General features: G+C 33.7%; 1 protein-coding gene across 7 annotated transcripts in view; it reads right to left on the bottom strand.

Annotated features, from left to right (window-relative positions):
* LOC124433218 (RNA-binding protein Musashi homolog Rbp6) overlaps positions 1-21,814 on the bottom strand; it is a 586,211-nt gene that overhangs the window by 230,386 nt on the left and 334,011 nt on the right. For 6 of the 7 annotated variants that reach the window (XM_046982961.1, XM_046982962.1, XM_046982960.1 and 3 more), the window contains one exon: positions 15,956-16,040. In XM_046982961.1, the coding sequence (XP_046838917.1) occupies positions 15,956-16,040 (85 nt within the window). Of the gene's footprint in view, positions 1-15,955; positions 16,041-21,814 lie in introns of those variants that run through there. The other variant, XM_046982967.1, reaches the window with a different exon arrangement.

Below are 21,814 nucleotides of genomic sequence, written 5' to 3'. Positions count from 1 at the left end.
CCAATAGCTGACGACAATACACAACAGGCCTATAGTGCCAAAAAGGTGTCGTGTTTCTCACACGATTCAGTTTTTTCATCATATGTCTACTCTCCTCTTATAACTTTTATATGTATTTTTCCTTTGCTTGCTTGAACAATTGAACATCGGCTGGCCAGAATCAATGCTATATTTATTGATAAAACAACTGAATCATCTGAATACCATCATTACGATATATGCGTCACTGGAGTCCAATCAAATATTAATAATAATTAATAATATCTTTCTTCATGGAACAAAGTTATTATTTACTATCCCGGGTATGATTTTGCTTACAGATCTAATACTAAACGATTCGGTTCAATATAATATCAGTTTGTTTGTCTGATTAGCGTCTTTTCTATGTATTTTTCTAGTGTTAAATTTTCAATTGCTCTTTTTTCTTGTGATGAAAGTTGATTTGATAGATTTTTCACATCATCAACTTCTAGATTTTAATGGTTATCTATTGTTTCATTTTCTGTTCCACATCCTCCCCTTCAGATATAGTTAACATGTCGTTTGACAATTCAATCATTAGAAAGACAAATTTAATATTGACGATTTGATATTTTTCTTACAATATATCACGAGTCTTGACGATCTTGTCACCGCAGAACAATAACATTTTCTCCAATTCAAAAGTCGTGGGACCGGTGATGTTTATCAAATTATCTTTTATTTTAAACGTTTCTCTTTGTCACTTTGGATAAGATTTTATTTTTGAGAATGGATCATCGGTTATACGAAAAACTGCTCAACCAATAATCATTCATTTGGAGGAGCTGATCGTAGTGTATAGATGATTACAGAAAAATTCGTGAAGTTAATTTTTCTAATCTGAAGAACTTTTTGCTATTGTCTATTAAATTGTATCTATTATACATTCAGTTTGACCATTCGACTGTATATGTCTGATTGCTGACGTTAAATACGTTATTCCTATTTCATTGTAAAAGATGGAGAAAGTTTCTAATGTAAATTGTGTGTTTTGGTTATTAATGAGTATAAAAATTTAAATAGCGATCAAATACTTTATACATTTCAATTATGCGATTTGAAGAAATAATTCCTATTATGACCACGTCGATATTTACTGCGTGTGGCCGCAAAAATGAGCAAATATTTGCTGTCAATTGACCCTGCGTAATTTATATGGATTCTTTCGAAATTTTTGGTTGCTGGTTATCACAAATTAAATGATTCATTTAGTCGCAATATTTTCGATAATTCACAAGAATTACATCTCCTTATGACTTCCTTAATGTTCTGAGACATTTTAGCCTAATAAACATATTCCCATGCTAGTTGTTTCATTATTTTTATTTCTATCTTTTTTATTGAGGTACTTAATTTATTTTGTAGTTTGTAATAATTCTTTTCAGTATTAGAGACTATCTGTTTCCAGTCAGATCGTATAGCCTGTATGACTTCTTGTATTTCTTTATCATCGATGGCTAGTTTTAAGTTGCTGATATAATTTGGGTTCTAATTTTAGGAGAATAGAATCATAGAAATGACAAATTTTGCTTTCAATGGCTTGGACAAAAGATACTTGGATTTCTCTATACTGTCATATTGAAATTCATCAATAAGCCGGAATAAAGTACCTGCTTGTAAAAAATCATATTTTCTCACATATTCAACTTTAAAATCATATCCAAGTAATCGAATCGTTCAGAGCTTCAAATATGCTACGGTATTAGCCCATTCGTTTAGTCCTTATTTCGTTTTTCTTACGAAATAACGCCATTAAAAGTTTATGGTCTGTCTGTAGAATGAAAGAACGAACCCAAAGAAATTGATGAAACACTCAACTGCTGATATTAATGCAAAAGCCACTTTCTCGAACTGTGAATAATTTCTCTGAGTATCAGTGCAGCTTTACGCCGATATGTGATATACTACGTGTTTTCAACCGTTGTCGGCATGATGCAATAGGATTCCATCGATACCCGTAAATGATACATCAGCCGCCACTACCAAAGTTTTTGATGGATCAAAATATTCCAAAACTAACGGGCTTAACATTAGTTTTGCTCAGGCAACAAAAAATATGTCTTCTCCCATCTCCATAGCGCATCCTTACGGATGAGTTCTTTGAGAGTCTGCTTCAATTCGTGTATAGATAGTGTATAAATTTGCTCTAATGACTGATCATTTTTAAAAACGTTTTTCGGAAATGGCATTTCAGTTACCTGAATTTACATTTATCGATGTTCAAATGAAAACTACAATCTGTAGTTTGCAACATTTTTCCCATCCCAATATTGTATTCTTTGAAGATTGATCCCATGATGTAAAGATCATTCAGATAAGTAAAAACCATCAAGTTCAATTAATGTTCGCTCCATGCATATCTAGAAAATTGCTGCGGTTGTTTTTATATCAAATAATAATCTCTTACATCGAAACAAAACTTTGGTTGGAACGAAGATGATTATGTCTCGATGTTTCTCTACTATCTAAATAATTATCACTTAGATAATACTGTCAAATAATGATTTTCATTGAGTTTTGTAAATGTACTTTCAATATTTGGTAAAGAATATTTATTATCTTTCAGAATCGGATTCATTATGGTTCAAAAATCAGTGCAAATACGAATTGTGTCATGGTTTTTTACGATTATAATGAGTATTGACAATTCTGATATTTATCGATTCAATAACATCTAATGGCTGAGCATGTTTCTGCTTTTCTTCTAAAAATATGTCCATCGCATATATTTACAAGGTAATTGCATCAGTTTTACATTGTCAGGCAAGATAAAGTTTTGAAACCTACCTAATTCTTTCGCGAACAGCGTTTTTGAGACTCTTTGTGCAACTTTTTTACATGATCGCACGAATCTTACCAAAGTATCTCGAGGTTAATCATTTTTTATATGTTAATTTTTTAAATTAATACTGACTGCTCTCGATTGTACCGCGAAACATCAAGTTCATAAACTGCATTAAGTCTTATGAGATTGATTTCATCGCGATTTTCAACATAAATGTCGATCCTTCCCTTACAACTGAGGATTTTAATATAACTTTTAAATTTGCCAATTATCTTGGAAGATTTTTTCTCCTTCGACATGAAGAATGAGTTCACTAGGTTGGAGGATAGATCTAGGTAAACATGTCCGTTCGTTTTTGTCAATAACGATGATGTCAGACTTGGTGTATCTTTTTTTTTAATATTTTAATATTGTCAACGAAGGATTTTCTAACGTTTTAATATTTTCACATATATTCAAATAAATGCTTATAATTCTAATTTGATATCATTTAACGAAGCATTTTCATTTTTCTCTAGTAACGTAATTCGTTTCAGTATCTCGTGATCATTAGAATAATAAATCGACTATAATAAAAACATAATTCTTAAATTATCCTCTGTAAATTTTGTATGATCAAATTCGGTGGTATGTCTATTAATACAGTCGATATACAGAGATCGGAACTGATTTATCACATCAGAGATTTAGGACTTCTATTTGCTTTTGCGTGATCGGAATACTATCGCTGAACAATGAATTTAATTTTTCTATTTCTTTTTGACACATTTTCGCCGGTTCGTCCGATGCAATGTGGTCAACTAAACAATCGAATTACGCTAGGCCGAGCTTGTCGATTGATTATTACGCGCATACATATTTCCACTGGTAATACTTTCGCTTCGGTTAAAACGTGTATTCATGAAGGTGTAAGCATTTACTGAAAGGTCTGATAACGTCGTTGGTTACATACATATACTTTTTTATGAGGTTACTTAATTGAGTATATAAATCCGAATATGAAACTATATGCTTATTCACCTCTTCCCTCAATGATTGACGTACTTGCAATTTTAGTTTAAGAGGGTTTTAATTGTTTTAATTAACTGTCCAATTTGCGGATGCCATGATGTATTAACTAATTGTTCGGGTTTTATGTTATAAATGAAATTATGGTAATAAAGAACAAATATTTTATATTTGTAGATATATACCGTGAGTTTCGCTAGTTGGACTAACACTAATTCGTGCCGTCTGATACAGAAACTAAAATCCAAACCAATGTATTGTTACCGATCATATACACAGTCCCTAACAAAAAGCTATATCTATAAGAAGAAATCCATTCCTGCCATTATTAACCGAATGGCGAATATCGTTTCATCAATCGAATGAACACTAAATCACTTAAGCAAGTATCCATTCGATATTTCTTTGAATCAAAAATTCACTTTCAATGTGTTCTAACGAATTTTATTCTTATTAAAAGATATCGTCTTGAAATATTTTCGTTGAGACAATCATTCTTTGTACATCAACTGCATCTCCATATTTATTCCGATTTGAAAATAGTAATTTGTGTCTCTACGTATGTATGGAAGAGAAAAAATGAAAAACGAAATAAGCGGCCTATCGATTTTCAACAGTTGGTAAATATCTCTCAAAATTTCTTCTGCACGGGATCAGAATGGATGAAGAGTAAGATAGTACCAAATCGAGAAATGAATAAAAGGAAAGAAAAGGGACGCTAGGAAGTCCCTGAGAAATTACAGAAAGTGTTTTATGCTCTCTCTTTCTCTCTCTCACTCTCTCTTTCTCTCTCTCTTGCATCCACGTACCATGGTATTCCGTTTGGCACGTCAATGCTTTCAGACGATAAAGTGCTTTTCTTTACGAAGCCACCATCCGTCGCACAAGCGTGGCCAATCAGGCGACAATGGATCGTAAATTCAAGCCAATCAGAAAGGAAGCCAAGACGTGACCGTGACCATGGTGCGATATTGCTTATGAATTATTTAAACGGGTGGAACAACAAAATCTCTCTTTCTTTTTCATCTTCATTTTAATTTTACTCTGTCGATGTTTTTTGATACACACAAAATCACTAACACACTTGCAATCGTTAGAATAATTATCTATCGCTTACTTCTCCATTTTGAAAGTCACAATTCTACTCGCAGAAATAGAAGGATTCCACTTGGAAGTAGCTAACTTGTAGATAGCCCTTCGCAGCGTGGAAATCCATTGGGAAGTCCTCGATGTCGAGGAAGGCGCCACAAAATGGCTTTGAAGCGGTCCGCGTATTTAACACTCATCGATCGAGTGTTTCCAATAATTCGGACATTTATGGGCAAAGCCGACGAACTACGCAATTAACTGGAAAGCTTCAACTTCGATAATCGACAACACCCTTTTAGGTTCCCAGCGTAGTAGCCACAGTGTCCCGGCTGATTCCAAAGTCCGTAACCAATTTCTGCTGTGTGAGAAGGAAAACACATGCTTCAATTATTGTACTTTGCCTGATAAAAATTCTTATAAAGGTGTTTCGAGTTTTCAAAACAAACCTCAACTCAACGACGATTATATACTTTGATTTAACGGTTGAATGATCAACTTTTTGAGCTTTATATCATTAATATCACAGCTCATATCATTAATATCACAGTATAATTAATATTACAGTTAAATTAAAATTGATATCTTATTAGTGAAACATCTTGCGAAACATCGTCCAATTTATTTTTTTATATATTTTATTGCTCTACATTATCGAACCGTTAAAACACAAAACTCAACAAGTATTTTTACTTATTTACAAGGAAACTCACGTTACTCATGATCGAGCAAGACAGTTATTTTATTTGTGCGAGAAGTCAAAAAGGTACTCGTTTCAAAAGAACATAAGCTTCATCATCCTTTCGGAAAGATTTCATGTTTCGTTGTTTCTTTCAAGATTCTTAGGTCGATATCGAACGAACCATTATTCAAATTGATATACATTGCTCGAGAAGCTGTTAGCCCCGCGTTATTCAGTTTTTCTTCTTCTTTTCTAAGCATTGCTCGTTCCTCTCTGTACTTTCTCTTCCATAATAAACAATAATAAAGAGGAGAGAGAGAGAGAGAGAGAGAGAGAGAGAGAGAGAAAGAGAGAAATGGAGACCAAATAAAGTTCATTATTGAAATACACACAACACATTGTGAATACACACAATTCAGAAAATATTAAAAATCGCGTTCACAATTAAGACGTACATTTCCTTTCATATCCTATTCATATAAATTATCCGCTTTTCTCATCTACTAATATACAGACCGAAGTGAAACTTTGCTCTCAACCTCTCGGGCCCTTTAAAGAGCTTCTATGTCTATTTCTTCTCTTTCACTTTTATATCGCACCATTACTGATGAGCTTCTTATTCCTCGCGCACATCTCTCATGTCGTCACGTTATCCCCACTTTTATCGCACTCATATTCATACGAGCGGTCTACTTTTGTATATATATAAATATACATACGTACATACTCCCATTTAGACGAGACGTGCTCCATTTACACATACGAAAACACACACTGAGAATGTCTCATTAAGCTTAACAATCAATATTACTCTCGACCTTGGCCTTAGAAGGACGTTTTTAACATCTACGTCTCATTGTTCAAAAAGCTACTACTACTTTTATAAGAAATTTCTAATTTAAATTAACGAGTCTTACTCTCGAATATTTTTTTTAAAAAGGTTATAATATCATCAAATCAAAATCTATGAAAATCAATAATTTTATTTATAAAATTGTTTAATATTCTCGAATTAATATTATATCAGCATATAACTAAACGTTTTTTAATTTGTCATAAGATATCGAAAATAATATTTGTATATACATACATACGAATAAATGGAATTTTCTACGCGAGATCTGAAAACTCTTCTTTGTATTCTTGCTAGCTAGAAATCTATGTAGATATATACTTTTGTCAGCCAGCCGTCTACAGGAGAAACTTGGCAGTTGTTTTACGAACCAACGGATTTGTCCTGACGAGTCTTTTAACCCTATAGAATATTTTCACATGTAGCTTCCTTTTCGAATGTCGTCCGTCATTGTCTACGTTCATACCCAAAACGGAATAGGAATGACTATATGCGTTGAGAAGAAAATAGAAAGGTACGAAAAAGCGAACAAGACGGAGGTGGCAACAGAAAAGGAAAAGAGGAGGAAGAGGTTGGAACAGTCGAGCCGAGGGAAAAGAGAGAAAGAGAGAAAGAGAGAGAGAGAGAGAGAAGGGAGACACTTCTTGTGTGCGCAGTCCTCCGCACGAGACTGGAGTTTTACGCATGTTTAATCTGGAAATGGATCGTCCGAGCATGTGGCTCTATGAAGCAAGAGAGCGAAAGAGGAAAATAGAGAGGGAAATCCAGAAAAAGGGATGCTAGGGCTAATATGCAACGTATATACGCATTTCTCTCTTTCTCTTTTCTCGGAAACTGGACAGCGCTGTGAATCTACTTGTTTTTGCTTCGATGCATTTGCTTTATCGACTTCTTTTTTTTTTGAATATTCCGAAAAAATATCAGAAAGAAAAGGAGAACAATATTATATATATATATATATGTATATATAAGACTGTACATACGTATATATACATATATATATTTTTAAAGAATTCACTCATATTCGGTTTCATATAATATCTTCTCTCGTTTTTTTGCTGTTTTTTCTCCCTTTCATTCTCTGTTCTTCTCGTGGCCCAAGCAATAGCTCGAAAAAAAGTTCCGGCAGCTCCTTAATTTTACCCTTCAGCCTGGAAATCTTTTTCATTCACCGATGACGTTATTTTTGTGCTTCGACTTACGACATGAAGTTTTTATGAGAACACCAAGTGATTGCAGCTCGAAAATTATATGAAAATCAACATTCCTGTAATAATCTTACGATGAACAAAAATAAAAATATATAATAAATAGATATATTTTTTTTTTTTGAAATTTATTAATATTTAGTATTCAGATGAAATTGATTTAGTGTAAACAAAGAAATGAATTTTTCCTCGATATTTAATCGGTATTCTTTAATAACAACAAGATAGCTACGTATTAATTCTATTTAAAAATAAATTTTACAAAGTAACATGATTTGAATATTTGTGCGAATGTCGTGAGAGTCAAGAATTATCTTTTATATAGACTGGTTAAAAAATGCTCGAGTTACGTGGAAAAAAAGAATAACGACCCTTTTAGGGCTTGTTTCTTAGAAGCGAAACTCGATATTGTTTCTTTCTCTCTGTTTTCTGAGTGAGATTCAAAAATTGGATCGTTATTAACGGCTTGTATGCTTCCCACGCTAATATGAAATAAACACGCTCCTTTTTTTAGAAGAAAAACGATAAGAAAATTGTATCGAGCCACGAAAGAAATAAATTTAGAGGAAAAAATTTCCTTTAATTTCATCCCTTTCGACATTTATTTTCTCTAAATTGTTGGATATAAATCGCACTTGGAAAGGTTAATTTAACATTTATAATCTGGGCTCTCGTAGAAATAAAGGCACAACCCTAGATCGATATATCGCTTTTATAACAACTGGCCGCAGTCCGCTTATACATCATACTAATTATTTATATTTCACAAACCGCTACAGATGGTACCTGCTGCACATAGCATGTTCGCGGTATTTCACACTCACGATGGGGAGCGGTGCACAATGTGCGTACTATACGCGTTTCGATCGTACGGTCAATTAGTCTGTGGAATTTTCTAAGCCATAGGTAGACAACTGGTGATTCAAGCCCCTACTTGTCTGCTTTGGTAAAGTGGTAGAAAACGAATCCTTCTATTTGACATAGCTATTTCACGTAAACTGCATGGCTTTCATTTCAATCTCTTGTTACTTTTTGCTTTATGAACAGTCATTATTTGAATTTAAATATTAAAAAGAAATCAAGAAAACACTGCTAATAAAAAGAATTGGTACACAAAACTTGTAACTGAAATTATCTCGAAAGTGACATCATGTGATATGCAGCGTTTTTCCTTACAACCACACATATATTACCTATGTTTTACCTATTCGTATGCTACACCAAGTAAGGTGTGAGAAGCTGCATACGGCTTTTGTTGCATGAAGTGATGGCTAGTAAACTTAAATAGTAGAGAACGAATAGATTAACGGTGAAGACCGTACGGCTCGCGGCGGAAACAAAGTTGTTCATCAATGTTTTAAGCAATATCTTCTTAAATTTTATTTAGAAATGAAGAATGATAGGGTAGACAATGAAACAAAAGTAACAAAGGGAAGCACGAAATACAATAATACAACTTATATATATATGACGATAATTTATGACGTCAAAAGAATAAATAATTATTTATCTACATTTTACATTTCCTCGTTCACATAGAACCAGAGAGAAATAGAGAGAAAGAGAGAGAACAAGAGTAGAGATTTCTACGTTGTGTTACCAGCGGCGATTAAATATCTACCGCGGGTCGCTTTAAAATTTAATTCACACTGCATAAATCAGCTGATTCGCGTGTTAGGATTTCCCGACACTTCATTTTCATGTCATTTTATACGTTGGGTACGACTGATTTATACGGACAAACTTACTAGCAATACGTATACTGCTGTTGAGAGTGAATGTTATTTGCAGAATTGCGCAAACGCAAATGCAAATCGTTTATTTCTAAACCGGTACTGGCAATTGCCATATTACGCATACATATATAAATATGTACCCAATTATCTACACACCGCGATGTTACACCTGGCAGTTCTAAAATCCACTATTGGAATATTAGTTTTTTTTATAGATACTATTCTAGGATTTTCAATTTTGATCTGTAGATATTATCTGTTTCGTCCTATTTCTAACTCCACTATACTTTTTGTCCACTTCATTAGAGTACTAGGAAGAGAGAGAGAAAGAGAGAGAGAGAGAGAGAGAGAGAGAGAGAAAGAGAGAGAGAGAGAGAAAAAGAGAGAGAGAGAGAAAGAGAGAGAGAGAGAAAGAGAGAGAGAGAGAGAAAGAGAGAGAGAGAGAAAGAGAAAGAGTTGATATTTGTCCCTCTCTTCAAAAAGCACATTCAAAAACAGATTAAATTGCGTTAAATTTTTCCTTAATATACTTCTTTGCAATATTATACCACGTAAGAAGTTTAAGAAATGACGAATTCGTAAAACGTAATCTCTTTTCGTAATTTATAAATAGAAACTAAAAATGAAAAAATAAAGAAAGAATATTACTGATCTGCATATTATCTGTCTTTGTCTTTCCCTTCCTCTTCATACTCTTCTAACCTCTCTTATTTTCTCTACCTCTTTTTCTCTCTCTTATTTTCTCTGCTGTTCCTTCACTCTCTTCACGGATAGCTAAACCAACAGGGACGGTTTATTCCTTCACAGGAAAAGAGGTTACGCGGAAAACTTGGCGCGGATGTTACGAGCCATTAACGGTATCGTGTTTCCTCGAAGCCGGAAATCAAAGGGCGAGGCATTAAAGGCAACGAGGGAGGGTTCGAGCTCTTACCGTCTATGTGTGAGTGACGAGAAACCTTCGAAAATCATTCTTAAGTTTATTGAGCGACGTCGCTTTACGTATGACTAATGTTTGATCGAAACGATGCTTCCTGATAAAAGATCACACCCTTACACAATATATACAATCGAGTTTCTTCGCACGTGTCGTATATTTACAGTGATACGATTCGTTATACTTACCACTCGATCTCGAATAAACCATTCGATTTTTACTTAGTAAAAATTGAAAACAATGAAGTTAAAATAAATTCGTATTTTTATAATTAATGAAATACTCTTTTAATCGAAGAAACAACCGATACGTGCTAATTTTCCTGTTTAAGTAATACGCGATTTAAGAAGCAAATGAGTTAAACTGCGCTGAACAGATGCTGCAGCACAACTCTATCAACTTAATTCGCGGACACGATAACCGGAACTTTCTCGGCAGAGTGTTGGAATACGTCTTCATAAACCGTAAACGGTAAACTTTGCTAAATCAAGATTTAAAAGTGAGCAATTTTTCCCTCCGCCCTTTTTACCTTCTCCTATTCCTCTCACACTGTGCAAAGAGTTTCCTTGTTCCTGGAGAGCTTACGAACTTTTTTAATGAATGCTTTTAAATTCAACTGAACATAAATTTGTCGGAAATATTAATACGACGCTACGGTTTTTTACAAGATAGACATAAAGATGGAAAGAGTAATGAAAGATTATAATAACTTTCTCTTTCTCCGTTTTTTCTTTTTCTAATCGTTTCTTGGATCTTTTCGATACGACGAGTATCGTGCAAAGATAATTTTCTTTTCTTCTTCTCATAGCCTTCAAATTTTTCTCGCTTACAAGATGCACGCGCGGCAATCTAAAGTCGAGAGATAATTGAAAAATATAGCTATAGCTCTGTAGGAGAGTGTGAGAAAGACGCGCGTGTCAGTATAGAAACGAAGAAGAGATACAGAAAAGGAAATGCGAATGAAAACTCCTTTTCGAAGGGGGGATGCGAATGTCTCTGTGATGTTGTTACTACTGCTGTTGCTAGTAGGATGAGAAGGTGAAAGAAGAAGTGGAAAAGCGACGGATAAGGCAGACGGTTTGTATTTCAAATTTAAAAGCATTCGACAATGGACGCTTCTGGTATTGTTGATTCACTCGGGAAGGAAAGAAAGAGGAAAGAGAGATAGATAGATAGATAGATAGAGAGAGAGAGAGAGAGAGAGAGAGAGAGAAAGAGAGAAAGAGAGAGAGAGTGAGTGAAAGAAATGAAGAAAGAAAGAAATGTGCGGAGTTCGGAGGATCTGGTATGCGGATTCGCCAACTAGGAGGATTGAAGAAAAGGAAAAAGGGTGGTGACAAGAAGGAAGAAGAGAAAACCAAGGGTAGCCGGAGTTCTGTAAGGGAGTGTAGACAATTTCCGCAGGACTTAGTGGCTTCGGACTCTTCAAATAAATTATTCCACGGATGAGAGACGTTACTTATTTTTCATTGTTTTCGAGTGTTCAGAAAATCTTGAGATACAAATCCTTGTTTTGATATATGTGAGAGAAAAATGAATTATAAACAAAACTGGACGCTTCATGTTTAACAAAATTAGTTCTTTTTACATTTATTATGGAGTTATAACACTGGGCCTTATATAGTGAAAAAAAATAATCGAAAAGAAGAACTAATAACGTTCATTAAGGATTAATTAGTACCTATGGTTCACTGAAAATCATGGAAGTGAGGATGTGTCTTTACCGAGTAGATTTTATATCGATAAGCAATGATCTGGAAAACTATAATGAATTGATAAACTTCAATTGTTAGATCCCGAACAAAGAAAAAATATAATCACAAGTGGAATTTGAATATTTATTCCCCCTTGAGTAATTAATCAATTAATGAATAATTGATTAATTGAATTAAAAGCAAGAAAAATTCGGAAATAAGAAGAGGATCTCTTCGTAAATGATAAGTCGTGACAAGTGATAGACAAGTAGACACCGGAATTACTTCGGAGATCACAAGAAAATTCGGAAGACAGATTGAAAAATAGAGGAAGTGAAAAGGATGATTTTCAAGAAAGATATTTCTGCAACATCAAACGTTACTGGAGTGGTTGTTGTTATTGGAAACGCATACAAAATGCGGTTTTTAGGAATATCCCAATTCCTTCGATACTCATCCACATTAATCGATCTTCTAGTATATTTCTAAAAAAGTATGCAACTGCTGACTCAAGACTCTATACTGCTGGACATTAACAAAAGTCGATTACCAAAAGTCGATTATTTCGTAGATGTCAATTCCACGAGACTATTATAATTTATTGATGAAACGTGGAAAGCGTCCAACGTACTTTTGCCACACGAATTGACCTTTCCAAGTCTATTTACCACAATATGACGTGCTTCAGTTCTATCTCTCTCCCTTACTTTTCTATTTTTTTCCTCCATTTCATGAGAAAATCTGTTTTATCAACAATGAGCAACATAGCGGGCCATTCAAATTTAGAGATGCAATTTGTTTTCGTGAAAGCATCGTTTTCGTTCCTCATAAATCGAAAATGTTAATGAGGCTCAGATGCCTCCATTATCATACGCGTAAAATCCCACAGGGCGTTAGATCCATTCTGCGATCAGATAACGTTCCGTTCAGCGTTCTCATCCTTAATGATACATAATTAAAAAAAAAAATCTAGTTAAAAACTGACCATCAGCTCCGAGCCAATATAATTTCAAAAATTTCGATCACATCTTTGATTTCCGATGAAATAAACAATTAATATCTCGTTAGTGAAAAAAATGGATCATTTCATTGAATAACGAAATACCTGCTCATCTCTACAATTTAAATCCCATACAAAACAAATCAACAATGATATCGTTTGTAAAAATAATTTAATTTCGAATTAAAATTTAATTATAAAGAGATATTTACATAGATATGTACACATCCTCTAACTAGGTAAAAAACACGGATCTCATATTGAAAAGATGATTCTTTTAGCGAGAGAATATGCTCGGTTTCGACTGATTTAACCACTTCCAGTACCAACGCCGAGATTAAACGGAACGTAAATGAGGATGCGCGGGCTACAAGCCCTGCGATTCGTGCATTTTTTAATCAGGACTCAGCCCGATTAAGCGCAATCTGACGGCCATTCTGATCACCCATCAGCATTGTTCCGCCGTAGGCGCTTACGCAGCACGTTGCGAAATCATTGTCTCGACCAAATAGAGAGAAGCGCTACCACATCGATTCGCAAAATCGCTCTTCTGTGAACTACCGTTGATTTTCCGAAATACGTTCGCTTTTCCTGTTGCCTACATAATATATGATCATCGTTCGTTACGTTTAAGAGATGCTAATCTCTTTCATTTTATTGATATAGATTTGCTGATTATCTTAAGATGACAATTTAATCTTTGAAGTTTCTTTGAGTTCGAACTTAACTTACTTTAGGTAATTTAGAGTTTTGCGAAAAGAACTATATAACCTTAATGTATCACACTCACTCTATTGTTTCCTCACCCTTTTTCAGATTTAAACAACACGAGATTACTTCACAGTTCTGATCTATCCGAGAAGCTTCAGCAGAACTCAGGTAGCTTCTTTCGATCCTTTGTTATACTTTTTTTGGTACAAGCAATACAAGACGATGGGGCTTTCAAGAATCGCATGAAAGTGTTCATTACCGCAAGCAAAATGAGTGATCCGCTAATTAATATAACAAAATTCACTAGTGGACAAAAGACAACGATAATAACGTAAGAATACTTTTAAGTGCTTTTATTTTACAACAAGTGACCTATGTCTCATTCTCTTTTTAATCATCCTTCGTCTTCTCTTTCTTCTTCATCCTTTCTCTTTTTTAAACGAGAAAGAAGAGAGAGAAAGAGAGAGAGAGAGAGAGAGAGAGAGAAAGAGAGAGAGAAAGAGAAAGAGAAACCAGAATAATAGAATTTTAATACAACGCATATTATTTCTTTATAAAGCACTATAATATATTCCCTTCTGCTATCAAGAAAGCTTTAGTATATCTATCTGTCTGTCTGTGTATTTGTTTCTTAGTCTCCTCTCTCCCTCTCTTCTCTTCTCTCCACCCATTCCTTTAGCAATTTGCATTAGCTGAGCAAATTACGCAAAATTTATGTGGACTTGGATATAACATGAGCCCCATGAACTACCGGTTAATATGTATTCGTGGTGTACTTTCCTAGACAATACTTACATTCCTTATATACTTATATGCTATCGTGGACAGCTAATGTTCGCAATTATATTTCTCTGTTTCTCGCCAGCTCAGTTTCTGTCTTATGATATTATCCTCACGGAATCATATCTCCGATTTTCCTCTTAAATATTCTTTTCTTCTGATCTTTTCCTTTTGAATATACAGAAAGAAGAGTCATATTTGCTAAAAACAACAACTCATCTTTACTACAATTAGTTTGAATTTTTGAAAATAATGGTGCATAATATCTTGCTTTTTATTTGTTCATGTAAAAAAGAATTTATAATATAAACGCATACATTTTCTATTTAATTCATTTAATTTTGTTATCCAATATAATTTCTTCTGAATCCTTGTATGATCATATAGAAATAAATTTCAGTTTAAATTGTTTTAAGATAATCAAAATTGCAATATACACTTTTACAAAATTTTTCACACACACACACACAGAACTACCCTGTAGTTCTTTTTTCTCTTCCGCTTTCAATTCTTTCTCTCTGGTAAAGTAATAATTTTGCGCTATGCAACGGGGCACACCATATGTAATACGTAGACAAATGCAATATTTATCTATCAGTTTGATCAATTAGCTCGCAGCGTGATCTTTCAATTATATCGAAACGAGAGAGTCGAGTAGAACATGGAAAATTAATTACTCTCACGACACACATTTAACGTTGGATTCGTGCACAAGAAAGCGTGTGGAACAGTGGCGAGAAGGTAATAGAAATTCAACAATTTTTTTCATACCAACCGTGTTCCGAACGAACGATTACGGGTAGCCGATGCATCGTTCGTCTTCCTTCTATAGAACGTTCGTAATCCAACTTGAATACATTGTAGACACATTTACACACACATACACCGCTCTTTTATCTCAACCCATTCCATATTTCTCTATCTTATCGCACGACCTTAAGTGATCGTTAGTCGCGGCAAGCTAATGATCCCCTAATTAGTGCGTAATAGAATACGAGAAACGAGAGTGTTGCAACTCGTACGAATCAACGTGCTGCTCTTAACGATCCCATCTTATTTGCGATTAGGTATTATCTTTCTATTTCCGTTCTATTAAGTCGCCATGCATACGTACTTTTACTTTAGAGCTATATTAAAAGATGAGATCCAACTTTCAACACATTGCAAATTGTCGAAATCGTTCGAGGATGCAGGTCGATGTAGAGATAGATTGTTAGAAACTTTATAACAGATGCTCCAGTTGTAAATTACGTCTCTTCGCTTGTCCAATATTTTCGAGGTGAAAGGATATATACATAAAGAGTAGTTGAGTATTGATGAGTTTTAATGATAATTTTAATTCGTACGCGAGAGATTTTCCTTTGTGACCGGTTATCAAAGTCATTGAATTCACGATAAACAAAATTATTGATACTTTTCGATTAAATGATTATTGGATAATGATGTCATGAACTGACCTTTTTTCCGTCTAGCTCGTGATTACCCTGCGCCAGCACTTTGTCTACACTTGCAGGATCTGCAAACGTGATGAATCCAAAACCTCTGTAACAAAAGAGATGAAAATGTTATCTTCAAGTTTACAAAGTGCATATTTTAATATTACTGTGAATTATCGATATCACGTACAATTTACGAGAATAATAAATAAAATATAATTAATGCAAAATATTTAAAATAATTTAAAAACTATATATATTTTTTGATAAAGTGAAATAATTGGAAGAGAAAAACAATTACGCTTCAACGTTTGTGAGTAAAGTGATTTGTCAGGACAAAATTGAAAGTAAATAATACTAAATTGTGGAGAATAGATAATTTCAACAGTGACTCTATCAACAATGTGACATGTCGCTTTTTATAATTCTACTCAAATTTTCTTTTTCCATGCTCAATGATATTCTTGTTGCTGGAAAGCAACGATAACGTATCCTTTAGGCTAGAGATAGACAACTTCTCTTCCTCATGTCACATAGTCTCCAGCATCAATCAATCTGTTTCCCATTACTTATCTAAGTTCACTAACTATCACTCTAGGCGAATATCCATAAATAGACAGAAACAAAAGCTGTATATCTAACTAGACGCGGTAAGAACAAGTAACAGGAATCATTTTCTCCTACCTTATTGGAACAAGGAAGCAGAGGTACGATTTTTGAAAAAATGTTTTTTTTTTGCAAAAATCGTGTCTAAAACTGATTAATTTTCAAGAATAATATTTTAAGATATGTAAGAGCCTATTTTGAAAATCGGAAACGATAATTTCGTTTAAAGAATTTTTATCTTTCGAATGAGACCTTGATTGCCAAAATCGAACAAAAATTATGACTATGAAAATTCATAGCATAAATCTTTGTAAACACATAGGAAAAGAAACCCTTAAATACTTAAGACACACTTTGTCTTTTTTTTTTCAATTAATCAATCTAAGGCTTCGTCTTCGTTGGATATTGATCACGAAGACAAAATCGCGTGACCAATAAATACGACAGAAAACAAACAAAGCACATTCTATGGAATCTAAATTCGATGCGATAATGATATGTTTATCCGTCATAATATTGAAATACGACACGTTGATGTGACAAAGAAAATATTACAGAGATCTATGCGAAGTCATTCTGATTCACACCGATATTGCACTAATCATATTGTCGGAAACTCGAGTATTACAAATATCATACCAACAGAGTAACGGTTATATATATATATATATATATATATATATATATATATATATATATATCTTTTTCCTTCAAAACGAAGAAACTAAATTGTGTCCTTCGTTCCCATTATTTCCACTGAGGATTTTTGGTAATGTGCCGTGAAGTAGATCGTCATTTTATTATTTACGTCTATATAGACAGTTTTGTCACTATGTGCATTATCACTTCCGAGATAAAAAGTTCGATAGAGATGAATAACTATGGCAGAGTATACGAAAGATACTAGTAGTATCGGGAAGTATACGGAAGTAAGTAGTATCGGCCGTATATGGACACGCTTTTTATTGTCGAATGACATTCGACCAAAATGAGACCTAATACGAGTCGCTGGGATAAGTATATCTTATACCTATATTTATAAGGTATTTCTTTCCGTTATTCGTTGTGAATTTATCTCGCCTTTCTTATAAAGCTAATTATATATATATATATATATATATATATATATATATATATATATTCTTTTTTGTCACTTTCATTATTAGCATACAATTTCTTTCTAACAACATCTTAGTTCCTTGAAAACTAACACACATAATATTCGTGCAGGTTCCATTTCAAATTTATGGAGAACGAGATAGGAAAATGCAAGACTCAACGGGTATATAAGACTATTTCTGGTAACATAGTGGCCCTTTTTCATATCCGGTGCAGTGGAATTCGCGTGTGCATACAGATTCGCGCTCGCGCAAACGAATGTTTCCCTACAGCGAGATAAGTCGAGCGAATCGAGAACTATGAAGGTGGTGGGAGAGTTTGAGGAGATGAAGAAGGAGAAGTAGGAGGACCGAAGTCGCAGCGCTTAAGTGAAACAAATATCGGTCGGCAAACGGGTCCATAAATTTAACGCAGGACAGCGTGTATACAGATATATTAAAAGACAGTTTGCGGAGCAAGGAAAGGAGGCAAGTACATATATGTGCATTTATGTAGATGTGTATATATTTGAGTGTGTATGTGAGTATTCAGCGTTGCAGGCCGATAGAGTGGCGGCACAACGAAGAACGAGCGCAAAGCGGTTTGCATTTTTCATGCCAGGGCTGCCTCGGCAGTTATTGAAAATATTTACATGTTATTTATGGGGCACACATGCTTTAGGAAACGAACATGCCAATCCCGCCTCTCGGACCTTTCTTCCTTGCTATCGGCTTCTATTTGCCGTTTTCCTTTTTTCTTTCTCACTTTTTCCTCGTCTTACGTCTTCCATCTCCTTCTTCTTCAGTTTTTCTTTCTTTTCCTCTCTTTTTTCTCTCATCACAAGAAATATTCACTCGTTCGCGCTCGACAATCGCCTGGAGTATTCAATGAAATATTTTCTCCCATGCTCTAGTCTTTAAATCTTCGTTCGAATCACTATGATGTACATCTACCGTCGTAGAAAGATAGAAAGATGATCAGAAAAGAAAGAAAGTAAAGAAAGAAAGCAGGAATAAAATTTGTGGGATTTATTAGTCACTCCTAGATAGTTTTGTTCCTTCTAATATTCCGTGATTTTCATTTGAGCAATTTGTCCCCAACTCTTACTAAAGTGAACAATATAGTAAGCACTTTCACAAAATTTGATATAACATTTCTATAGGCATAAGAAAAAGTGCAATTAAGTATCTGCGCGTGACGATCTAAACTGAAATTTGTTTCGGTGTCAGGGAAGTTTTTACAGCCGAATGACCGGTAAGATATGTGTAAGACGTTTAACCGCTACTGGTCGATAAAGTATTAATTGACTCCCAGCAGACGTCAATACGTACGGTTACCTTAATGAAGAGAATGGATAATTTGATTTACTGGTAGAAATTCTTACTGGTAATGCTAGAGGCGGATATGGTAGGATCATATAAAAGAGCTCTAGATAGATATTTAGTCAAAATAAACAAAATATGTATATTTCGTTGAAATCAGTGACTATAACATCTTTAAAATAAATTTTCACCAATTATTTACTAACATGTGAATAGTTTGCTATAACAAAAATAATAACTAACGATCATTATGCAACGATATTCATAATATTGATAATTTTATCATCATAAAAGACACGGATTATCTCCGAGTCTTTCTGCTTACGCTCGTGTTATCATTAGCAATTAATCGCTAAGCAGATGTTACAATATAGATATTATAGAGAACTCGTCGTGCTCTACATAAACTCATGCATCGGATTGATAGGATTATACGGATATAATGTTTACTAAGAAAAAATATCGAGTCTATCTTTGTCGTAACATCTTTGCATTCATATTAGTCGAATGGTCCGATGAAATGCGTTGGAGAGACACGCATAATCACTCGGTTATTTTGTGACACATAAGAATTCAAAGAAGGTCACTTTTATTCAACAAGCTAGTACTTTACTCTCGTGCTAAGTTATATGACTTTATCTATGTATATTTGGTCGCCATGTAGGTGGCATTCTCAATTTGTAATGATAACACAAGGAGCGACGGCAAAGCATCTCTTAGCGAACTAGGCAACTTTCCTGTGCTCAATACGTGATGGTGAAACAGAATATCGTTGAATTGGAAGATATGAAGATACTAAATTGGATTATATGCAATATGACGTCACGATTCAAATATAATAATTATATAAACAAAAAAAGTACAATAAATATAATCTATTGTGACAGATGACCTTGTTTATCGATGGTTATTTCGGCCATGGATTCAATAAATGTTCAATTGTTACGAAATTGCGGTCGATCAATGACACAGATCGGTTTGGTCTTGTGACTTCTCGATTTGAGATGTCCATACAGCTAGCATACGATAGACCGTTTGATTATCGTATTAAGTCGGCTTTGATTTCTTGTTGTACGATTTTTTTGTCGCAAAATTCTCTTAAAAAGATGCGTCTTGATCAGGATCTATTAAAGCAGTTCCCTGTGAGCAGTTCGCATCGACCTCTTAAACTCAAATCAATCGATACGTACAAAGATATTACTAAAGATATTATTAAAGATACGCAATCTAGAATGATATATAAGAAAGTGAGAGTATCGTAAATAATTATATTGATTATATGCATCTATGTAACCGAAATTCGGCAACAATATAGATCAAGTGAGATATCATTGACTGCTAATGGTTTAATTTGATGAATAAATTTGAATATTTGAATGAACTCAAAAAGAACACTCAAATAGATGAGCTATGTTCAATTCGACATATATGTATATGAGGTGTATAGTTAAGAGATTTCGTGTTAAACTCTCATGTGTCTAATGTGTGACTAGAATAATTGAATGATTATGTATTAAACTAAGACCAATGATTGATGTTGGTCTAACTCGACTTATGATATGTGATGTTCATGGAACGCCTGGAAAAACATTCACTTTAGCGTTTAAAGAAATACTTGGGAATCTAAAAAACACTGATGTTTTTTGGAAGAAATTTGGATTTCTTCGTTTTCGGAATAAGTAGAACTCAATATTTTTAAAGAGGAAAGTACTTTTCTTGAAGAAAAAATGATTGAAGGAAATTCAATAAATGGGGCAATGAGGATTCAGTTAGTATAGAAAAATGTTAATCGAAATAGAATGATTTGAGGAGTAACGAAAGGCAATGATCGCTCAGATGTGTGGTGACTTATTACATGCCCTTGGCACTCGGATCTTACTCCTGGTACCACATAGCTTAACGGGAAGTCTTTTATCAGGCTCTAAATCAAATAAATTAATAATAACAACTTACGTAATGTTATTATCATGTAATTTTTTGTCTTCCAAAAGTATCAAGAGTAAAATTAAACTAGTCAAAAAATATAATAAGAAGCCAGAAGTATTGAGAAATTTAAGTTTGAGAAAATTGCGTCTTAATATACAATATAAATGCATATAAAAATATGAAAAGTATTAAAATGAATATAAATGTTCATACACTAATATATTACCTTGTATATAAACAATATAATTAGTCTATATATTAATTCAATCAACACAAGAATTTGTAGACTTTAAAAACAAAGTCACAGCTCAGTTAGGCACATGGAAAATGGAATATTGTGATTACCATATTACCATCACTTGCTATGTTTGTGCTTAATCTAGAATAGTTCATATATTAATACAATTTCAGAGGATTCAAGTACTTCATTTTAAAGAATTATTTAAGTGCTACTTAAAAACTTAATTTAAATTAGGCTACCTCATTTGCTCAGTAAAGATAAATAAACAAAAATCTTCAGTTACAAAAACTTTGATAGTGGCGAAGACAAATTTTATCTTTTAGCCTTGCCATCGTTCACAAAACTAAATCGCTGTTCTATCGGGAGACTAGAGTACTACTTTTAAAAGTGGTATAGTATAGCTATACCACTTACATAGTATCAGTATATCAAAAGTTATAGTAATTTCCATATTACCATCTTCTTCTCTGCGAAAGAAAAAAGAAAGTTTTTACAGGAAGATACAGTTATTTGAGATTTCAAGTAATTTCCTCTGAACTGCCATACAGATGATCTTTTTTAAAATATTTAAAGGTTAAATCTACTATTCTAAGAATTTTAAAAAGAAATCTATGGAAGAACACATGAAAAGGATAATCATTTTCGATTATTTCGAATTGTACTAAGATCAATCATTGGTCACAGTTC

Source organism: Vespa crabro, chromosome 2 (assembly GCF_910589235.1).
Source record: "Vespa crabro chromosome 2, iyVesCrab1.2, whole genome shotgun sequence".
NCBI lineage: Eukaryota > Metazoa > Arthropoda > Insecta > Hymenoptera > Vespidae > Vespa > Vespa crabro.
The sequence above is the reverse complement of the archived record's forward strand: the minus strand, read 5'-3'. Positions and strand labels throughout refer to the sequence as shown.